This window comes from Setaria italica, chromosome V, assembly GCF_000263155.2.
Source record: "Setaria italica strain Yugu1 chromosome V, Setaria_italica_v2.0, whole genome shotgun sequence".
Classification (NCBI taxonomy): domain Eukaryota; kingdom Viridiplantae; phylum Streptophyta; class Magnoliopsida; order Poales; family Poaceae; genus Setaria; species Setaria italica.
In genome coordinates, this window is record NC_028454.1 from 35892451 (window position 1) to 35914412 (window position 21962).

The window sequence follows — 21962 nt, forward strand, 5'->3', positions numbered from 1 at the left end:
CGCCGTCCCGGCACCCAAGCCGACCCCATCTTTTATCCGTGCCCGTAAATCTCGCTGCGTGCCGTCGTCAGACGCCGCCGGTCTCCCCCTTTTTCTTCCTCTTTTCCCTCCCTTTTCTTTTTTTTTCCTTTCCCTTCTTCCTTTCTTTTTCTTCTTTCTTCTCTCTCCTCCTTCCTTTTTCTCTCTCCTCCTTCCTTCTTCTTCCTCGCACCACTCCTCCCGGTCGGCTCCACCGCCACCCCTGGCCGGACCCCCCCGGGCCTTAACTCCCCCGGCCGCTGGGCCGCTCCGGCGCCTGGCCGCCTCGGCCCCGTGCGCCCGGGCCCTGCCGCGTTGCATCGGCCCGCCCGGCCCCGGCCGCCGCGCCGCACGTCGCCGGCGCCGGCGCAACTGCCGGCCCCGGCCAGCCCCGCCGGCATGCCCGCCACGCTGCGCCCCGGCCCCGCTCCACGCCACCGCCGGCCCCTACCGCCCTCCGGTGCCGCCCACCGCCTACCGCACGCCACCGCCGGCCCCACCGCAACACTGGCCGCCCTCATCTCGCCGGCTATAAAAGGGAGCCGGCCCGGCCGCCCTCTCCCCAAGCCGCGCCGCACCCCCCGACCTCCTCCACCCGCCGCTCGTGCCGAGCCGCCGCCGCTCGTGTTCCTCCACCCGAACGCCGCCTCCACCGAACCACCGCCGGCCGCCCCCTTCCCTCTCCGAAGCTCCAAGGTAACGGGAAAAATGGAGCCCCCACGGCCTCTTCTAGCCTCTCCCGCCACCTCCCCTCGCCGCCGGCGAGCTTAGGCTGCCGCCCCAGGCCGGCCGCCCCTCCCTCCCATCTCCTCTGTCTCGGTACAGGGAGGAAGGAAGAAGAAGCCCCGGATTTCTGATCTAACCCCCAACTTTCACCAAATTACAAATTAGTCTTCCATCTCTCTCAAAGGCTGTTTCACAGATCGACCCCTCCACCTCCAAAAATATTTACAAATAGGTCCCTGGTTCATTGCGAACCAGTCATAAACCTCCTTTTTAAGCCCCTAACCCATGTTTAACTCGTCATTTCATGCGCCAAACTTCCTCCAATTAATCCCAAATTTTACCACATCATCCTCCAGAATACTTCCGCCGATCCATATCCAAATTTCCCAAAAATATTCCTTCTACCTATTTTCCGTTCGCATTTTCTGTTCGGACCTCAACGAATAAAAACCAATTTTCTTTTATTTATTTGTGTGCCCGTGTGTGTGTGTCGTAGATCGCGGATTGCACGAGGAGGAGCCCGAGGAGGAGTTTGACTGCGAGCCCAAGCCCGAGGACCAGCAGCATGAGCCGGAACTTCCGGAAGGCTTTGAAGACGGCAAGTCCAATCTCACCCTTTGATGCATACTTAATACCTAGTTTTTCAAACACAACCTATTGGCCTATTTTATAAAATGCATATTGTTTTATTGCAAGACATGGTTGGATAGACACCCCTTGATTGTTATGAACATTCCTTGTTGTCCCATGTTTATCTCTAAATATGACTTGCTCTGTTTAGATGATAACCACTGCTAGAGCGCTTAGGAGCTGGTTACTCATCTTCGATCGTTATTACAATGGCTTTTACGAAGAAATAAATGTGTGTGCGTGTTCAAACGGGAAAGTGGTTTCTTTCCGGGTTCAAGGGATGTGTAGATGAGATGGATGGGTGTTTCTTATGTAAAATGCCAGGGTGTTGTGCTCGTACCTTAGTGGTTGAGCAATGTCAGGAGATATCCATCTTGTCATGGTTAAGGACCGAGTTGATGTGTCATCTTGCCTAATTCAACCATCGTGCAACCACTCGACCGTTGTATGGGCAACGACTTAGCATAAATCCCACTAGCTGAACTGTTAGTCTTCAAGGGTGCTGATGAGCAACGGGAGCCCATGGAAAAGGAGTAAGATCTTGGTGACTTAGGTCCCGGTTACAGTCTCGTGGATGAGCCGCGAACCCCTTGGGTACTTCCGTGAGGACTAGCCAGTCTTAGCTAAGGTGGGTAATGGTTTTGTTAGGATTCGCACCGGCACTAAGGTGATCGTGCTGCGGTACCCTACTTGTGGGAAAAGTGTACAACCTCTGCAGAGTTAAAACCTATCCAGGTAGCCGCGTCCACGGCATTGGACGAGTTACGACTTAGTCACATAACTAGCACTTGGGCATGGATAGTGTGTGTGTGTGTGTGTGTGTGTGTGTGTGTGTGTGTGTGTGTGTGTGTGTGTGTGTGTTTGTGTGAGTTGGATTTTGGAAGTGTCAGGCAGTTGTGCCGTGAGCTATGGCGGACGGGGAGTCTGATAGCGATAAAACTTGGATCCTTTGTGTAGGATCACCCCACTCAATGATTTGGTTATTAAAGAAAAGCTTTACGAAAACTTGTTTGAAAATGAGCCTATGCATGTATTGGAAATTTAGCTTTACCGCAAATAAACTCTAGCCTATCCGTGGATGGGGTTGGACTTGTTGAGTATGTTCGTACTCACCCTTGCTTCGTTACTACAGAGGAAGACCCGGACTTCATCGTCGAAGACCTTGAGTAGAGGTTGTGTCCGCACCCAACGCTGCCTGTGGTGTTGGCCTTTCCAAGATACTGCTGCTGCTGCCGTGTAGTCCCAAGTGCTATCTTTTAGCAGTCGCTTGGTTAGCCGCTGTTGTTTATTTACTTCTTATCGCTGCGTGGCTCTCACGCCCACTCCCTCGGGAATTGTACGATAACTGAATTATCTGTCGAATAAATGTGTTATCAGCCTCCTGGGACTGATATTTGTATCACATTTAGTCTCTACTTATGTGGGGACGATTCACTTTCACTCTCTCTCTCTCTCTCTCTCTCTCTCTCGCATTCGACACATACACCCACACACCGCAGGAACGCTTGCTTGCAAGCACCCCGTTGTAAGCCCAGTGCACTTGATTCAAGGAACGCGACTCCTGCCAAAACTGGACGTAGGGATCTTCTCGAACCAGTATAACTCCTTGTCTATTGTGTGCAAGCCAACGGAAGTGAGGAGAGCACGGCGTACAATTACTAATCGGCGGTATGACACACCGACAACAAGTCTGCAACAGGAACATATACCTTTTGCAACATAAAAATATATATGCTAAAAACAACCACTTAGCATCCAATCCCCAAATATCTAAAGAAAAAACAAATTAACACCACAACATTAGGAGATATTTCATGTAACACCCAATCCAAATCCCTTCCTTTTATCCAAGAATCACAATTTTGCAAAACTGGTTATTGAAACATAGGAGAACATCTCATGCAACGTCGAGAAAATAGTTAATGCAACAAAAACAATTACCATGCATGTTGCAACATAGAAAAGGAAAAAATTGTAACATCTAATCTGATTTTTTTCAGCAAAGGTCACCTATTGCAACATGCAAAATGACATACCACAACATCGAGAAGCATTGCCACCCTGCTCCTCTAGTCGATACCAAATCTGACTCCTAGAGACAAGGCCATCCTCCTCCAGATCAGTCCTTGGATGCCGCTCGACTAGAGAGATGAGCTCACCAGTGAGGCAACGCTGCCCTGCTAGTCATGTCGCGATGGACGAGCTCACTGCGCACCACCTACTCACCGAGCTCATCAGCGGTGCAACGCTACCGTCCTAGTCACGCGTGCCACACACCTCCTCTCATCGCGTCACGGTGGATAAGCTCACCCCGTGTTGTCCTCTTGTTTGCCCTGACCTCTTATCGTGTCGCTACCCAAAAGGTTCGCATCTAGCTGGTCGCATGCGCGTTTGAGAGAGAGCGGGGGTGCGGAAGGGGATAACTAGCTAGTAAGCTAAAGGGATAAGGATCAGAGGGAGTGGGACCTGACTGCAGCATCCGATTTTTGTGTACACATCCGACGGACATTCAATAGCATTACTTGGAGCTACTAACACCCGAACGTTCGTTGAGAATTTCTTATCGGACGGTCCGTCGCAGCATCGAGAAAATGAAGTATGCAACAGGAAGATATACCTTTTGCAACATAAAAATATATATGCTAAAAACAACCCCTTATCATCCAATCTCCGAACATCTAAAGAAAAAACAAATTCACACCACAACATTAGGAGATGTTTCATGCAACATCGGACCTAAATCCCTTCCTTTTATCCAAGAATCACAACTTTGCAGAACTAGCTATTGAAACATCGGATATCATCTCATGCAACATCGAGAAAAAAAGCTAATGCAACAAAAACAATTACCATGCATGTTGCAACATCGAAAAGGAAAAAAATTAATATCTCACTTTATTTTTTTAGCAACATCTGAGGTCACGTGTTGCAACATGCAAAATAACATACCACAACACCGAGAAGTATTGCCATCCTACTCCTCTAGTCGACACCAAATCTGACTCTCAGAGACAAGGCCATCCTCCTCCAGAGCAGTCTTTGGATGCCGCTCAACTAGAGAGATGAGCTCACCAGTGGGGCAACGCTGCCCTGCTAGTCATGTCGCGATGGACGAGCTCACCGCGCGCCACCTACTCGCCGAGCTCATCAGTGGTGCAACGCTACCATCCTAGTCACGCCTGCCACACACCGCCTCTCATCGCGTCACGGTGGATAAGCTCACCCCGTGTTGTCCTCTTGTTCGCGCTGACCTCTTATCGCGTCGCTACCCCAAAAGGTTCGCATCTAGCTGGTCGCATGCGCGCGCGAGAGAGAGAGAGGGGTGCGGAAGGGGATAACTAGCTAGTAAGCTAAAGGGATAAGGATCAGAGGGAGTGGGACCTGACTGCAGCATCCGATTTTTGTGTACGCATCCGACGGCCATTCAATAGCATTACTTGGAGCTACTAACACCCGAACGTCCGTTGAGAATTTCTTATCGGACGGTCCGTCGCAGCATCGAGAAAATGAAGTATGCAACAGGAAGATATACCTTTTGCAACATAAAAATATATATGCTAAAAACAACCCCTTATCATCCAATCTCCGAAGATCTAAAGAAAAAACAAATTCACACCACAACATTAGGAGATGTTTCATGCAACATCGGACCTAAATCCCTTCCTTTTATCCAAGAATCACAACTTTGCAGAACTAGCTACTGAAACATCGGATATCATCTCATGCAACATCGAGAAAAAAACCTAATGCAACAAAAACAATTACCATGCATGTTGCAACATTGAAAAGGAAAAAAATTAATATCTCACTTTTTTTCAGCAACATCTGAGGTCACCTGTTGCAACATGCAAAATGACATACCATAATACCGAGAAGTAATTCCATCCTACTCCTCTAGTCGACACCAAATTTGACTCTTAGAGACAAGGCCATCCTCCTCCGAAGTAGTCTTTGGATGCCGCTGGACTAGAGAGATGAGCTCACCAGTGGGGCAACGCTGCCCTGCTAGTCATGTCACGATGGACGAGCTCGCTGCGCGCCACCTACTTGCCGAGCTCATCAGCGGTGCAACGCTACCCTCCTAGTCACGCGTGCCACGCACCGCCTCTCATCGCGTCACGGTGGATAAGCTCACCCCGTGTTGTCCTCTTGTTCGCGCTGACCTCTTATCGCGTCGCTACCCCAAAAGGTTTGCATCTAGCTGGTCGCATGCGCGCGCGAGAGAGAGAGGGGTGCGGAAGGGGATAACTAGCTAGTAAGCTAAAGGGATAAGGATCAGAGGGAGTGGGACCTGACTGCAGCGTCCGATTTTTGTGTACGCATCCGACGGCCGTTCAATAGCATTACTTGGAGCTACTAACACCCGAACGTCGGTTGAGAATTTCTTATCGGACGGTCCGTCGCAGCATCGAGAAAATGAAGTATGCAACCAAAAGATATACCTTTTGCAACATAAAAATATATATGCTAAAAACAACCCCTTAGCATCCAATCTCCGAAGATCTAAAGAAAAAACAAATTCACACCACAACATTAGGATGTGATCAACCTATGCTCTATCATTCATATCTATTAGGTTTACCCTTCATATGAAATCTATGCTTCATGTTAGGATTAGATCTATTAAGTTAGATAGAAAACCCTAGTTAGTTTGCTGCCGATCCATGGATTGACAAACTTTGGATGAATATTCTGAAGGAAAAGTTACAACTGATCCGTGTGCTTATGATTCAAACTAGCGTGGTAATTGTCGTCAACACTTACGCCATGCTGTCCTCTTATCTGCGCTGACCTCTCATCATGTCGCTGCCCCTGAAGGCCCGCATCTAGCTGGTCGCGAGTGAGAAAGGGGGTGCAGAAGGGGATAACTAGCTAGTAAGCTACTAGGGATAAGGATGAGAGGGAGTGGGACCTGACTGTGGTGTCCGATTTTTGTGCACGCGTCAGACGGACATTCAATACAATTACTCAGGACTACTAGCACCCGGATGTACGATGAGAATTTCTCATCGGACGGTTTGTTGCAACATCGAGAAACAGAAGTCTGCAACATGAATACTTTTTGCAACATAAAAATATATATGCTAAAAGTAACTCTTTAGCCTCTAATCTCCAGAGATTAAAGAAAAAACAAATTCACACCACAATATTAGGAGATGTTTCACGCAACATCCGATCCAAATCCCTTCCTTTTATCCAAGAATCACAAGTTTGCAAAGTGGCTATTGAAACATGGGAGAACATCTCATGCAACATCGAGAACATCTCTAGTCAACACCAAATGTGATTCCCAGAGATAAGACCATTCTCCTTCGGAGCGGTCCTTGGATACTGCTCGACTAGAGAGATGAGCTCATCAGCTGCATAACGCTGCCCTCACGATGGACGATCTCACTGCACGCCACCTTCTCGTCGAGCGTCGCGGTGGATGAGCTTACGCGTCCTGTCCTCCTGGCTGCGCTGATCTGAATTTCCGCGCTGCCCTCCTAGTCAGGGATTGTTTTGCTTCGATCGCATTCGCATGGCTTCTCGGCTTGATCTGAATTTCCAGTTTCCACGCCATCACAGAAACAAGCTACTGCGGCACCGCACCAACGCAAGTTCAGACTTGGCACGTGACGCGTCACCTGTTTTCCTCGCGATGCATCGACACCAAAGCTGCTTTCTTCTTCTTTCCTCTAATAAGATCGCCCCGTTTTGGTTAACGCATGCACGCGGCAAGGCGCGCGCTCCGTGGCAACGAAAGAAAACGGGAAGCGACCAGCATCCAATCCAACTTCGCATGTACAACGTGGCCAAGCATCGGAGCCGGGGTTGCCGAACAGAGCACGCCACTGCCGCCGGGAGATCGTCGGCGACGGATGCCAAAACTAGGCAAACGCGCGCGCGCCCGAGAGGAAACAAACAAAGCATCAGCCCCCCAGCCGGATAAGGCCACGCGCGCGCGGATAGGCACGGTCACCCGTTTTTACCCCGGCACCGGCATGCGAAGCTGAGGAAAGGTAGCCGTGGACCCGCGGTTGTGGCACGGCGGCACGGGCACGCGTTCTTATCCACTCCGGCGCGGGGAGCCGAAGCGGCGGTGGGCCAGGCGGCCGAAGCGGTGCGGGGGATCTCCTTGAGTCCTTGTCCCCCTCGATCCACGTCGACCCGGTCAAGGCCTTCTTTATCCTCCCTCCTCCCCACGCCTACATGATCCCTCGCCCACCTCACCCCCGCCGCGACCATCCCCGGCCACTATTATTATCACACATCACCTACACGCTTTCCCTCTCTCTCCTCTCCCCTGCTTTCCCCATTCCGCCCGCCGCCGATTCCTCGCCGGCTTTGATTCGCTTCCAATTCCGATCGCCTGCCGAACCCTAACGAGGGAAGGAAGGAAGGTAGGTTAATTGGGAGCGCGCTCGCTCAGGCCGGCCCGTGGTTAACTGGTGACGCGCATGGAGATCTCGTTCGAGGCGTGGGAGGGCGTGCAGCGGCACGGCCAGGACCTCGCGGACCGCCTCGCGCAGGGCTTCACGGGCCTGCTCCAGGCGCCGCCGCAGTTCCCGTGGCCGCCGGCACCGCACAAACGGATGCCCTTCGACATCGACCTCCCCGTCGTCCCCTTCGGCGCCGGACGCGGAGCCCCCGGGAAGGACTTCCCCTTCCCCGCGGCGGCGGTCTCCTCGGTCATCGACATCGGCGGAAGGCTCGGACAGGCCGGCGCCGAGCTCGGGGCGTCCGTCGGCGGGGCCGTGCAGCACGCCGTCAGGCAGCTGCCCGTCCCGTTCCGCCAGATCCGGCGCCGCAAGCAGTCGCCTCAGGCGCCCCTGCCCCCTGCGGCTTCGGTGGGCGAGGGGGCCGTAGGGCTCTCCGTCGGAAGGGCTGCTGCGGATAGGTGCCCCCTAGAGGCGGCGGCCGCCGCAGCCGCTGCGGCAACTGGGAGCGCGGCCGCGTCGAGCGTCAGTGGTCATGTTGGCGGAGATGACTTGGATGAGGAGGACGAGGGTTTCGGCTGCGAGATTGGGACTTTTGGAAACTTTAAGAAGGCCAAGGTACGATCCAACTCGTGGTTGTTTTATGGATTCCAGCATATCGGTGATGTTTGCACCTCAAATTAAGCGCACAATTATATTGGTGATGTTTGCATCTCAAATTAGGCACACAATCTTAGTTGAGGGCTCATGTCGTTACCGTACTAGTACACTCTATGTATTCATTCTAGCAACTGGTTTACATCTCTCTTGGCCTGGTCATGATACTTGGAGGAATTTAGAACCGAGTTATCATCTGATTTACTGTAATCCTATTTCTCAAAGTAAATCTGATATCCTCGGAAGGATCTCATATATAAATTTATACATTGAAGCTAATACAATCTTGAATCTGCAATTGAATTGTCCTTTTTCTATCAAAAAATTATAAGACTATCATGTACAATCTTTAAGTGGTGGTACACACATGAATCGAAGGGCTTAAATGCATGGATGTACATCTAAGGTTGTACATGAAATAACTAAGCTAAAACTAACCTTCAATTTTGAATCAATCAAATGTTCTTACTGGACTTGTGGAATTGTTTTACCTTGGCCAATTTTCAGTCATGTTACACTGACCCAGATGGTGTCATTCTGCAACATACTTACCTTCTCTCCTGATAATTATATATAGGGTACTGTAAATATGTCGGCAACTTACAACACCAGGAGTCATGACATCGAGAGTTCTGTTGTTGCACGTGGAGACCTATGGAGGCTAGAGGCCTCACGTGGTGGTTCAACTTCTGGAAATGATACTTCGCCTCTTTACCTTATTCAGTTGGGGCCTCTACTATTTGTTCGAGACTCTACACTTCTCTTGCCTGTTCATCTATCAAAGCAACACCTGCTTTGGTATGGTTATGATCGCAAGGTACTGATCCTTTCTTTTGCCTTCTCCCAGAGTGTGATTTACACTTGAGTATGATAAACGTTGTCTTTGGTCATTTCTTTTGTTATTAAATCATTAAATATTGTTTGCTCCTTTGGATAGGCAAAGTTATGGTCTTCATTATTAATTAGAGATCAAAATTTAGACCAGCTGTACCTTGATTAAGTTATGATTTTCTAGTATATTGTGCCTTCTGCCTATTTGCTGACATTTTTTTCCTCTTACATTATTAAACTTGATATTTCGTTACAGAATGGAGTTCATTCCCTATGTCCGGCTATATGGTCAAAACATAGAAGATGGTTGATGATGTCGATGATGTGTCTCAATCCAGTTGCTTGTGTAAGTCTCATTCTCTTTAAGTTTGTGAATATATTTTAATCTCATGGGTTAAGTGAACAAATCAGTGATTGTTCTGATTTTTATCAAGCATAAGAGTTTGTTTTAGGTGCAACAGAGGTTATCTGTAGTCGCCAGTGACCGGTGGGTTCTGTTAGTATAGAGTAAAGCAACTGACTCTTTTTTGGAGATTTTCCCTTTTTTTCTGGTAGCCTGAGAGATAGGCCTGTTCATTTGGCCTTTAGGTTGGATGTACTGGGCATCGGAATAGTACTTACGATTAATTAGCGTACCATGTTATTTTCTGCAACTGGTAAGGAGTACAATAGCCTAACTTGTATTCTGAAAATTTAAAATGTGTTCATTTATAATGTTACTGCGATGCTTTCAAAATTGTCACCAGGCATGGTCCTAGCATTTCCAGTTAAATTCGCATGATCATCCTTATTTCCTTACAATCTACTTGTGCATATGAACTTTGAGTATTAATAACACTCTCTTTATTGCAGTCCTTTATGGATCTGCAGTTCCCTAATGGGCAATTAACATATGTTGCTGGTGAGGGGATATCAGCAAGTGGTTTTCTTCCGTTATTTGGCGGGTTGCTCCAAGCTCAAGGAAAATATCCTGGAGAAACAAGAGTGAGCTTTTCTGTCAAGGTTAGTATTTTATATTATGTTCCCTATATTAATCAATTTTGGTGTAAAAATTAGTTAAACCACTCTGGAAGTCACTTGCTTATATTAACACGAGATTATCATGCAAGATCCGCTAGTACCCAGTGAGGCATGATACAATGGTAATAAGTATTAAATGCTTATCATACATAAAAACCAATCCATGGCTGATCAGAAATATTTTACGTTGTTTGTTGGTCATATCATGCTCACACGTGTTCCGATAGCAGATGAGTTCAATCTGACACTTGTATTTTTTTTTTAGAATAAACGTGGCACAAGGTTCACTCCTATGTTTCAGTGGCCCGACAAGTCTGTTTCGTTAGGAGTTACTCAACCCTTGGCATGGAAAAGATCTGGTCTTATGGTGAGACCCAGCATACAAGTCAGGTAGTTTTCTAATTACTTATGGACAACACTACAGCATTTTAAGTTTGGCAACTGTGTAGTTTTTCATGTTAGTACCTATTAACCTATAGAGTCTTTTTAGTACCTTGGCTAAAAGTGATTATTTCATTTTTGCCTAATTCTTGTTCATGTGGTGCTAAAAGCTGTGCATGCTGCATTCGTCTTATAAATGGCAATACTTGTCAAGTAATGTTAGATGGAATGTTGCCAGATGCTGATTTCACTGTTCATCAATAGGCTTGCTGTATGCTCCATGTTCTTGGTTTCTTTGAATCCTTTTCTCTGTTTTAACACTTTTTTAATTGACGTTCTGTTGGCAGTTTGTGCCCTACATTTGGTGGAAGTGATCCTGGGGTACGTGCAGAAGTTGTCCATTCACTGAAAGAGGAATTGAATTTGATGTGTGGCCTCTCTTGCACAAGACATCCATCAGCTTTTACCGCGCTCTCTGTAAGCTCTCCTTGCCTAAACATTTCTGATTGGTTCTTTCTAGGACTCTAGTTTTGCTATAACTGAGTCTCTACATGGCAGATTGGCCGGTCCAAGTGGAATGGTCAAGTGGGCAGTTCTGGAGTGGTAATCACCTTGGAAACACCTCTTAATAACATTGGAAGGCCAGCTTTATCCGTTCAACTGAATGGCGGCTTTGAGTTGTGATGTCTTGGCTTCTGCGCTGAAGTTGTACATACCAGTGTATATATTGCCATCACTAATGTCCGTCCTCCATAGTCATTGATCGGCTGCTGAGCTGGTCAACCTAGAAAGTTTGTGGAATTGGGTTGCAAGCTTGCAGCTCGTTTTTGTCTCTACAAGTCTCAAGCCTCACTTGGCAAATCAGCTGCTAGGTTCCCCACTAAAGAGACTTGCATACTTATTCGCAGTCCTCGAAGAGATTGTGGTATTTACTGTTGAGCTTGCATCCTGCTGTGACCTGCTGCTTGTGGGCAGCTATGCAGTCATGGAAGACGACGTTCAATCCAGAAGCTCATTCTTTTAGTGAAGACAAACAACACCTGTCGCGTTTCAACATTGTTGGTACCCAATTGTCTTGTGTTGGGAACTACGACCATCACAACTGACCAATGTGTGGTTTGCGTTGTTGAATTTTGAGACAACCGGTTGGTATGTTTGGCTGCAATCTTGTATTACTCTACAGGTATTGATCAAATGAATGTATGGCAAATCTGGAGTCATGGACCATTCCGGTACTGCTGAAAAATCTGCTCGCGTCTTTTTCCTTTCTTTTAGCGTACGAGAAATTTGACCGTACTGGCCGTGCCGTATGTGTTAATCCTGTCGTTTCGTCTTGTGAGCTCGTTACTATTTTGCCAGTAACCTCTAGTTGTGTCATATTATGTTTCAAGTAAAGTAACACACAGTTCCAACGCTTACGAATGTTATGAAGTACCATCAATAAATGTTCCATTTGTAACCGAACAAGCCAATGCCGCAGCAATATGAGCACAAGGAACAAACCTAAACAGGTAAAGCGTCAGCGCCCGAAAACGTGCTAGTCGACTCGCTCTTCCTTTCCAGGTTTGCCAACGCAGCCCAGCTCGGCCATGAAGATAGCTCCCGCAGCTGCGCTTCCACTGCTGCTGCTGCTCATCTTCTCGCCGGCCGCCATGTCCTCCGCTCTGGCCCCGTCCGGCGCCGACGAGCACGGCCCCAGCGTCTACGTTGTCTTCGTCAGCCGCGCCGACTACTTCGACTCCCCGGACTACGACCTCGGCTTGCTCGCTTCCGTCGTCGGAAGGTCGCTGTGACACGCCGGCGCCGGCACGCGGCCACGCCCATGCCTGCACCAGCTAAGAGCCTAAGACCTCACGAGCACTGACCGACCCCCTGATTGTTCTGTTGCAGCGCGGCGGAGGCGAAGGGCGCGCTGATCTACCACTACAGCGGTGTCGGCTTCGCGGCGCGCCTGGCACCGGAGCACGCCGCTCGACTGTCAAGTGAGTGCGGCCTTGTTTAGTTGGCCAATTTGGGAGGTGCCAAATTACTGTTACAGCACTGTAGCACACTGTAGCGTTTCGTTTGTATTTGTGAATTATTGTCCAAATATTGACTAATTAGGCTCAAAAGATTCGTCTCGTAAAGTACAACAAAACTGTGCAATTACTTTTTAATTTCATCTACATTTAGTACTCCATGCATGTACCGCAAGTTTGATGTGATGGGGAATCTTCTTTTTGCATAGTGTCAAAGTTGGAAGTTGGGAGTAACTAAACATGGCCTGCATATGGTTAATACATCCAGTTCAGAGCTCCGTGACGCATCTTACGAGTCATCTTCCGGGTTGCCCTTTTTTTTTGTTTCGATGTGTTACAGAGAAGGACGGCGTCGCGGTCTTGAAGGACGAGACGTACGGTATTGAGGGGGACGGCCGATTGCCTCGTTTCTTCGAAGAGAATGTCTGAAGGATCAAATGAAGCTTTGGATTGGATTGCGAGCCCACGTTTGCAGCATACCAGCTCATTTGTCCCCTTTTCACGATCTGAAACATCTTCTGTGAAGTTTGGAGTAGACTTTTATCCTCTTCTCATCTCAGATCTCCTGAAATGAAATTTACCTAGCAAATCAATCTCATGGATATCGTACCCTGAAAAAAAGAAAACAGCTTCATATTCCTTTGATCGAATCCCCCTTGTCCCTTGAGGCTTATGATGCACTAACCTGCTTAATTGTCTTATTGGTTCGGTCGCCTTCAGCATGGTATAAAAAATACTATTCAAGCCTTCAAACAGATGATAAGAGTAATATCCTGGAAGCCTACTAATCATCGGGCGGCTGCCCTGCTGCTTTTTAAGATCTGTCCCTAGTGTTATATATCCTCCTCGTGTGTTCCTATGGCCATGGTCACCACCTCACCATCGCCCAGTGTCGGCTCGCCTGACCCCCTTTCAAGGTTATTTTACCTTTGCAATCATTCGCAAAATAGCTCGCATTTTCTAGCACCCAACATTACATGAAGCTGGCTCGCACTCATAACGCAACCCAACTTCATATTCCAATGATCCAATCCCCCTTGTCCCTTGAGCCTTATGATGCACTAACCTGCTTAATATTATTGGTTCGGTCGCCTTCAGCATGGTATAAAAGAGATTATTCAAGCCTTCAAACAGATGAGCGTAACCAGCCAGGCAGGTGGCTCCACGCCTACACCCGCACCATTAGGAATCTGAAAACCAGCCGTGCTCCTATTTAGCATTGCAGAGTGCGGTGCAATAAGATTTCTTTTAAGGGACGAATAATGAACAATCATCAGGGATGAAGAAATATATCACTGATTTCGTTACTGCAGGTCAGATGGCAAATAGAGGCATCAAGCAACCCCCAGCCAAAATAGATGATACTCTGACCACCCAAAACAAGATTTGTGAGAGTTAAAACCTTATAGAAGCTGATAACATTGCTTCCTCTTTGTACCACTGATGGTCTGGTTCCCCAACATTTTCTAAGTGCTGCTGATGACCAAAAAAATAAAATACATGACCTTATAACAAAACATAAGTATCAATGTTTAAATAATCCTTAGGAAGCATCTACCGATGCTAACAAAGCAGAACTTAGCAGCTAATAAGATGAACTACATAGAAGTAACATCACACGTGACCTTTCAGGCTACATGGCAACTGAGAAACACAAACCAGTGCCCTACCTAAAAGCACAAAAATAATCAGAACCGTTAACATTAAGCTGCTGTTTGGTTCAAAAAATGTAACGCAAACACAAACACAAATGTAATCAGAAACCAGCGGTAACGTTAACAATGAAACAGATGGCTCGCTTTGTTTGGTTCGCACGCTGTAAAGGGAATGTAAACCTGCATCTCTAACCACCCACCTGCCATCTTCATCTCGTTCCCCGTTTATCTCCTTGCATCTTGCTGGTCAGGCCTGCTGTTCTCTATCTCTGTCGTGTGCCCACTGCTCACTGGGGAAACAGAGCTTCCAGGATGCTCACAGACCAATAGCCTAGCCTTCCAGTATGCTGTGGCCACGAGGAAATGGAGCTTCGAGGAGGAGGTCGACCTCGAGCAGAAGCTGGATCATCAGCGGCGGTGCATCAAAAAGAAAGCAGATGGGAATGAGGCGGAGGAAGCAGTGGCCGACATCATCGTTGTTGCATCGCCGGCAGCTGTCGCCACTGGCGGAGATGACACGAAGAGGTCGCTAAGCCAGAGCAGCATGGTCATCGGTGGTGACACGTCGAGAAGAAAGCAGAGAAGGATGAGGTGGAGGAGGTAGCGGCCGGCGTCCTCGCCGCGGCGTCACCGGCCACTGCCGACGGCGGCGGAGGTGACTTGAAGAGGCCAGAGCAACGTGGTCAGTGCCTCAGGCGGCGGCGACATGCGCGGCCTGGCATCTTGTTTCATCTCGAGCTGGGCGGCACCGCAGCCCTTTTCTGATTATGGAGTAGCAGCAGCGGTAGGAGATTTGTATAGGCTGAGATTTGATTACGCTGTTAACTGTTTACGGGTTGTTAGAAACAAACGGCCGGAACGTTATTGCTTACCAGGTGTAATCGGATTACGATACATTTAGGCAAACCAAACCACCTAACTCTAACACCCTAATCTCAGACCTCATAGATTTCATTGTAGTACTTTCTCTTGTACCACTCATGGTGAAAAATTTCCCAATGATTACACACCAGCTGAACCCTGAAGAAGAGGAAGCAGGTATCAGTTCTTTGATTTCACGGATTAAAGTTCCGGTCACATCGAACGTTTAGATACTAATTAGCATAGGCGGAGCTACAGGGTATGCCGTGCTGGGGCCCAGCATGCAGCACGGGTACATCCTGGTACAACGACGATTCCTCTTGTGGTCCCCTGGTCCTCTGCCACTTTGCCCAGACCCAGCAGAGGAGACGATGCAACATGCAAGATTGGCAGACGATGCCCAGGCCCAGCTTTTGGCCCCCGGTTGCAACTTGTGTGCGGACTGTGTGCCTGCCTGTACAAGATTGGCCCACGTTTTGTTGCATCAGACTCCACGTCTCGACGAACGACGATCCCTCCACGGCGGAGGCGCCGCCACAACTCCTCCCAGTCCTCCGCCCGCCAGTCCGCCACCAGGTCTCCTCCCGTCCTTCGCGGGCCAGCGCGTCTGCACAAGTGCGCAACTGCGTGGGGGATTTTGTGCCGTTGCGCGAAAACTTTTGATCGTCCACAAGGAAAACTTCTCATCGTCCACAAGCCACAAGGAGGTTTAAGATGAATCTATCTTCTATTTTTTCTTATTTGAAAAGACTTATATTCTTAAATATTTTTATTTATTTATGTAAGTATTTTTTTATTTTAGTTTGTGAGTTTATTGAACGGACCATCAATCCATCAACATTCTTAAATTAATATTGTGTGAGACTGTAGTTTGTAAGTTTTCTACCCGAAAATTTAAAATATGATTCTATCGTTACATGTTTGTTTTGCTATAATGTCTAGTTAATTGTTGTACTTACGTTACATAGACATTATTTTTTCAGAACAGTTGGATTATGAAGAGAGACGGAGATATTGCATCTCTTTTTCAGAAACATGCAACAAAGAAGGCATCAACAACTGCTGCTTCAAACACTATCCCATCTCCAGTTGAAACTTTTGTGGAAGAACAGAATCAGGAGCAAGATAGAGTAGTAGTTGAAGAAATCGCGAATCCTATGCCCTCGCCTCCACCACTGTAACCACCCGCATCATAGCCGCCAGTTTATGACATCAATCGCCTTCCACATGATCCAGGTGAAAGGCAGCCCATTGAAAGTTATCATGTTAATGATCAAGATGCAATTCGAAGAGCATATATTATTAAAGGCCGATTCAAACATGTTAATTATGATTTTCGATCAAGAAAATTTGGAGGTAGGGATCGCCAATTCAATTATGTATGGATGTATAATCATGAGTGGCTTGAATATAGTATCAAGAAGGATTCTGCGTTTTGCTTTATATGCTACTTGTTCAAGAAGGGTGCTGGGTCAAATACATTTATTATTGGAGGATGGAATAATTGGAATATAGAAAACAAAGCACTTCTCAAACATAGTAGTTCTATGGCACACAATGCAGCTCAGGAGAGATACATTGCTTTTAGAAATCCCAAGGTAGCAATTGATTATCACATTGAGAAGTGGACTGATGAGGATCTTCGTCTTTATAAGAAAAGGTTGACATATTCACTTAGATGTATCAAGTTTCTTTTGCATCAAGGATTGACATTTCGTGGACATGATGAAAATGAAGAGTCAAGCAACAGAGGAAATTTCATTGAACTTTTGAAGTTTCTTGCGGGAAATAGTGATGAAGTGAACAAGTATGTCTAGAATAATGCTCCAGGTAATTGCACCTTAACTAGCCCAGAGATACAAAAGCAAATTATTCATTGTTGTGCCATAGAAACTAGAAAGAAAATAATTGAAGAACTTGATGATGAGACCTATGCAATTTTAGCTGATGAGTCCAGTGACATATCACATAAATAACAACTAGCGCTTTGCTTGCGTTATGTTGATAAACTTGGAAGGCCTTGTGAACACTTTATTGGAGTTGTTCACGTAGATGACACTACCTCTTTATCACTTAAGGAAGCTATTGAGGGTTTACTTTTTAGTCATTGATTGACTATGACTCAAATTAGAGGTCAAGGTTATGATGGAGCCAGCAATATGAAAGGAGATATTAAAGGGCTAAAAACATTGATCATGCAAGAATCACCTTCTGCGTATTATATTCATTGCTTTGCACATCAACTCCAACTAGTTCTTGTTTCTGTTGCTAAGAGAAATACTGATTGTAAGAGCTTCTTTGATCAAGTATCTATCTTATTGAATATTATTGGAGTTTCTTGCAACCGTCATGGTATGCTTCGAACTGCTAGGCTTGAGAATATCAGAAAGCACTTGAGTGTGGTGAGCTTGAATCAGGGAGTGAATTAAATCAAGAGATGAGTTTGCCTAGGCCTGGTGAAACTTGATGGGGCTCTTATTCCAAAACTATATGCAGCATCATTACAATGTAATCCTCAATCCATGATGTGCTCATTGATCTTGGTGATGATATTTCACATAAGAATGATTGGACAAAGATACATTTTGTGCTTGGAGCATTTGAAACTTTTGAGTTCATTTTCTTTGTGCACTTAATGTTTGTTATTCTTGGATACACAAATGAGTTATCCGAGTGTTTGCAGAGAAGGGATCAAGATATTCTTAATGCAATCTCCCTTGTTAATGTGGCAAAGAACAAAATACAACAGTTAAGGTCTGATGGTTGGGACCACTTCCTTGAGAGGGTCACTTCTTTTTGCAGTAAACATGATGTTGAAGTTCCTATTATGGATGGTGATTATGTGTCGTATGGAAAATCAGCAAGGTATGCCCGTGCCCGAAACCAAACAGATGATGATCATTTTAGAAGAGAAGTATATATTGGTGTCATTGATCAAATTAGTCAAGAGCTTGATAATCGGTTTGATGAGATCAATATGGAGCTACTTTCGTGTATGTCAGCCTTCAGTCCTTCCAATTCATTTGCTTCATTTGATGCACAGAAGGTACGCAGATTGGCTGAATTTTATCCTAAGGACTTCTCCAACAATGATTTGCTAAAACTTGAATTGCAACTTGATAATTATATTGATGACATGCGACGAGATGATAGCTTCAAGGGTCCAGACAGCATCGTTGATCTCTCAGTTAAGCTTGTTCAAATACGAAGGCACAAAGTGTATGATATGGTTTACTTGCTTCTCAAATTGATATTGCTTTTACCAGTGGCAACAACGAGTGTTGAAAGGGTATTTTCTGCAATGGTTAAAGAGAAAATAAAGTCAAGGAATAAGTTAGGTGATAGGGTTTTGGATGATTGTCTAGTTACATTCATTGAGCGAGATATTTTCTTCCAAGTGAATGAAGAAGATATAATCAAGACATTCATGTCATTCAAAAAGCGGCGGGTAAACAAAGCAGATAAGTAATATTGTAAGTTCTTTTTATACTATATTTTGAACTATTTATATTGTGATTTGTTATTGTTTCTAGCTTAATCTTTGAATTTATCGAACTTGCATAAGATTTTGTTTTCGGCGTACCTGTGATTAAATCCAAGATCCACCACTGTCTGCTGGCCGCTATACATCCTGACGCGCTCCAGAACCGTGCACTGCCAGAGCATGGCGTGACAGGGAGGCCATAGAGATCACAGACATTCCCAAAAGATGAGATGGGTTCGAAACGAAGATACCTTACATTGTATAGATGATCTCAATTTGGCAGTGGATCATATTGTCATACACACAGATCTGGACGGGAACATGAGTATACTATGCTCCATGGAGTTTGACTTGATGCTGAATGTCATGCTGTTCTTTCAGAAAAAAAGATTTGTAATCCACGAACAGAGAATCGACTGCTGAGATGATGACAGTTACTGAAATAGCAAACAAAGACCATATTGGACGAACTAACTGAATTATTGAAAGGTGACCAGAAACAATGATATACAAGCTGAAGAAACCTGGGGAGTATTAAAATGGTGACCTGACAACATTGAGTCAAAAGAGCCTGGTGCTCAAAGCTAAATACTCTCATGCAATTGACAGCAATTTCATGGATATAGATATTACCCCTATATGTACAAGACTACAAGCTATCTTATTTCATTCATAAATGCTAAATCATGGCTATCTTACTTGCTAGTTGATACACATCCAACCAGGGCAACAAGGAACTAGCCTTCTACTTGCTAGGCTGGCAGTCTGCAACCTGCACACATTGTTATCCTGTCGCTAACTAATAAATAAACAGTTCCTCGTACTTCAGATGTAAATATCACAACTTGTGCACCCTGGACGGAATTAGAAAGCTTCAGTTGACACCTGAAATTGCAAGCAAGATCGGGACAGTAACAGCACCTGATTCTTCTGCTGCTTCAAATCATCCTCAGAATTCAGCATGTGAAGCTTGATCAGCTTATATCAGAGCAACTCTGTTTTCCTTCTGGCATCGCTGAGTGCAGCAGTGGCACAAATAAAGATCACTGATCGGCTTACAAAGTCTGAAAAACTGGATCTCGGCATCCGGGGAGGCTCTATTTTTAGGGTTCAGTACCTCTATCTGGTCACTGGCCCAATCCTTGCCAGTCCAACAGTAGAGCTCTACAAGCTTCAGAGCTCTTGCCATCCCAAGCAGAAAGGTCAGAAACCCCCACTGGCAGTCTTCCCCTCCAAAACACTCAAAGACCACTCTGTTGATGGAATGCTCAATACACTGAATAGAATTTGCAGTGTCCCATTCTTCAACATTAACCCGCCGGGAAATGGAACGTTTATTAGGCTGCACAGATAAAGCGTGATGAACACATAATCAGGATTTAGACACATCAGAGGCCGGTAAGCAGTTAAGCGCAACCGTAATATTACCTCGATGTGGAGTGCCTCAAGACGGGGGAAACATTTGAGCAATTGAGCAACGAAGACGGTGTATCCCTTCTCGGAGAAGGGCACTAGGATGGCCAGAGTCTTGACACTGTGCATCAGTGTCCTGAGCTGCACGATCCCTCCCTGTAATATTCGGAACATGATAGCAGAATTAAGAAGTCAGAACCATTTCAGAGCAATATCATCCGAAATGATCAGAGCTGTGACCAGCAGAAGAGGAAAAGCATTACATCAAACACGGTATCATGCAGCACGAGTGGGCGGACGCTGATCCCCAGGTATCCCAGCACCAGCAGCGTGGGCGCGAAGACGATCTTCACCTTCGCCTTGCCGCTCGGCAAACCGATCCCCACCAATTCTTTGAGGTTTGGTGCGTCCTCAACGACGAGCTCTTTCAAGTCGCCGAAGTCACCGTACAGGCGCGCCAAGCTCTTGGACCGAAGGGAAATCTTGTCCACTCCCGTGATGTTCTTGAGCTTCACGCACTCCAGGGAAGTGCAGTGGGACAGGATAGCCTGCAGGGATTCCTGGGACACGTTCACATTGGATAGGTCCAGTATCTTGAGGGCGGGGAGGCGCGGCGCCGGCGCCGATCCGGCATTGGGAAATCTGCAGTAAAACAATTTGAGGGTTTCGAGGGAGGCGAGCTTGAGAAGGGACCCCGGGAGCGTCGGCATGGGGGCCGCGTAGAACATGTCGACGTCCAATTCTCGCAGGCGGTGACGGGCGAGGGCGCGGAACCAGCGGTCGACGACGCCCAGGCGGCCGTCGAAGCCCCTCCCGTACATGACGAAGCGGAAGCTCCGGATGGGGGTGCGCGGCCGAGCGGCGAGGATGCCCGTGACCGCGCGGATGAACCAGTCGCAGCCGCGGCCTTCCTCCGGCGGGAACGGCTGGCACGCGTTGAAGTCGAGGAGGGATTGGTTGAACAGGCCGCGCCACCGCGACGAGAGAACCGCCGTCCGCCCGGCATCGCGGAGGGGGACGAAGGAGAGGACGGACAGAAGAACGGCGTCCGGGAGATCGCTGATCCGATCCCTGCCGTCCCCGGCCGGCCGATCCGCGGTGCAAACCCCATCCCCGCAGCCGGACTCCGGGCGAGCGCGTTTGGCCGGCCTGCCGCCGAATTCCTCGTCGTCGGTGCCGACGGCCTGGGGCGGCGGATCTGGCGAAGGCGGCGGGCCATCGGAGGGCGGGTTCGAGCCGCTCGACGAACCCGGCGGCCACTCCGAGGCGACGATCTGACCCCGCCGCGACGAGGTCGCGGAGGCGGAAGGTGAAGGGCTCAGGCAACACATTGCCTGTTCGGTTTCCTAGCGTATGCCTGTGCCGCTGTGCGTGAAGAAGGCGGCGTGTGAACTGGGAAGGGAGGAATGGAGCGTGTTAAGCAATCGGCCGTTCCTCGGCTTTGATCGTGTCGACTCTAGTTTTACACGTGTACGCGAAGTGGACCATCGAGGATGGACGTGCTCACAAGTCTTCTGTTCTCGTGGACATGGAAAGCGCTCATCAAGGTTGTGCAGGTCGCTCTCACCAAAAAGTCCATTTTGCTGTGTCATAAATCGTTTTTTAGCTTAACTTTAACCATCGATAACTTATAGCAACTATATAGATTCATAGCCTATTGCTACTAGTTTCATCATATAATGTATTTCTATAATATGTACTCCCTCCGTTCAGAAATGCATTCTTATTGGGATGGAGGGAGTAACATCTTCGACATGTTTTGAATTTTATCTTAATTAAAAAAAATTAAGTTTTAACGAAAAAGAACTAAGTCCAATAAAGTTTATAAGAATTGTATTAACACGTGTAT

At 47.1% G+C, this 21962-nt stretch overlaps 3 protein-coding genes across 12 annotated transcripts; 2 read left to right on the forward strand and 1 right to left on the reverse strand.

Annotated features, from left to right (window-relative positions):
- Nucleotides 1-7561: 7561 nt before the first annotated feature.
- On the forward strand, nt 7562-11947 carry LOC101757985. Its single transcript, XM_004969773.4, has 7 exons — nt 7562-8411; nt 9028-9267; nt 9538-9627; nt 10134-10283; nt 10567-10691; nt 11030-11159; nt 11241-11947. The coding sequence occupies exons 1-7, from the start codon at nt 7815-7817 to the stop codon at nt 11364-11366; spliced, it is 1458 nt and encodes a 485-aa protein (XP_004969830.1). The 5' UTR covers nt 7562-7814; the 3' UTR covers nt 11367-11947.
- Nucleotides 11948-12145: 198 nt separating this feature from the next.
- Nucleotides 12146-15410, forward strand: LOC101758397. The gene is made up of 3 exons (XM_004969774.3): nt 12146-12465; nt 12573-12664; nt 13041-15410. Exons 1-3 carry the CDS (start codon nt 12272-12274, stop codon nt 13127-13129), a joined length of 375 nt encoding a protein of 124 aa, XP_004969831.1. The 5' UTR covers nt 12146-12271; the 3' UTR covers nt 13130-15410.
- Nucleotides 15411-18108: 2698 nt separating this feature from the next.
- LOC101758808 (F-box/LRR-repeat protein At4g14103) lies at nt 18109-21524 on the reverse strand. 10 transcript variants are annotated; one of them, XR_002677972.1, is made up of 6 exons: nt 20377-21524; nt 20129-20269; nt 19818-20042; nt 19622-19715; nt 18800-19069; nt 18109-18512 (listed from the first exon to the last, which is right to left on the reverse strand). XR_002677972.1 is itself a non-coding variant. In XM_004969776.2 (4 exons), the coding sequence occupies exons 1-4, from the start codon at nt 21442-21444 to the stop codon at nt 19680-19682; spliced, it is 1470 nt and encodes a 489-aa protein (XP_004969833.1). In that variant the 5' UTR covers nt 21445-21524; the 3' UTR covers nt 18800-19679. The 10 variants fall into 10 exon arrangements, 2 of the variants coding, with proteins under 2 accessions (XP_004969833.1, XP_004969832.1); XR_002677971.1 differs by having other exon boundaries at nt 18800-19137; XR_002677970.1 differs by having other exon boundaries at nt 18800-18870; nt 18957-19069; nt 19622-20042.
- Between the last annotated feature and the right edge of the window lie 438 nt (nt 21525-21962).

Bases quoted from the DNA above. Each gene is read 5' to 3' on its own strand.
- LOC101757985 (XM_004969773.4), top strand. From the start codon at position 7,815: ATGGAGATCTCGTTCGAGGCGTGGGAGGGCGTGCAGCGGCACGGCCAG. The intron at 9,268-9,537 runs GTACTGATCCTT...ATTTCGTTACAG, and splicing joins GGTATGGTTATGATCGCAAG to AATGGAGTTCATTCCCTATG. The intron at 10,284-10,566 runs GTTAGTATTTTA...TTTTTTTTTTAG, and splicing joins GAGTGAGCTTTTCTGTCAAG to AATAAACGTGGCACAAGGTT.
- LOC101758397 (XM_004969774.3), top strand. From the start codon at position 12,272: ATGAAGATAGCTCCCGCAGCTGCGCTTCCACTGCTGCTGCTGCTCATC. The intron at 12,466-12,572 runs GTCGCTGTGACA...GTTCTGTTGCAG, and splicing joins CTCGCTTCCGTCGTCGGAAG to CGCGGCGGAGGCGAAGGGCG. The intron at 12,665-13,040 runs GTGAGTGCGGCC...GATGTGTTACAG, and splicing joins GCACGCCGCTCGACTGTCAA to AGAAGGACGGCGTCGCGGTC.
- LOC101758808 (XM_004969775.2), bottom strand. From the start codon at position 21,444: ATGTGTTGCCTGAGCCCTTCACCTTCCGCCTCCGCGACCTCGTCGCGG. The intron at 20,270-20,376 runs GTAATGCTTTTC...CGAATATTACAG, and splicing joins TGCATGATACCGTGTTTGAT to GGAGGGATCGTGCAGCTCAG. The intron at 20,043-20,128 runs GTAATATTACGG...TTATCTGTGCAG, and splicing joins TTGAGGCACTCCACATCGAG to CCTAATAAACGTTCCATTTC.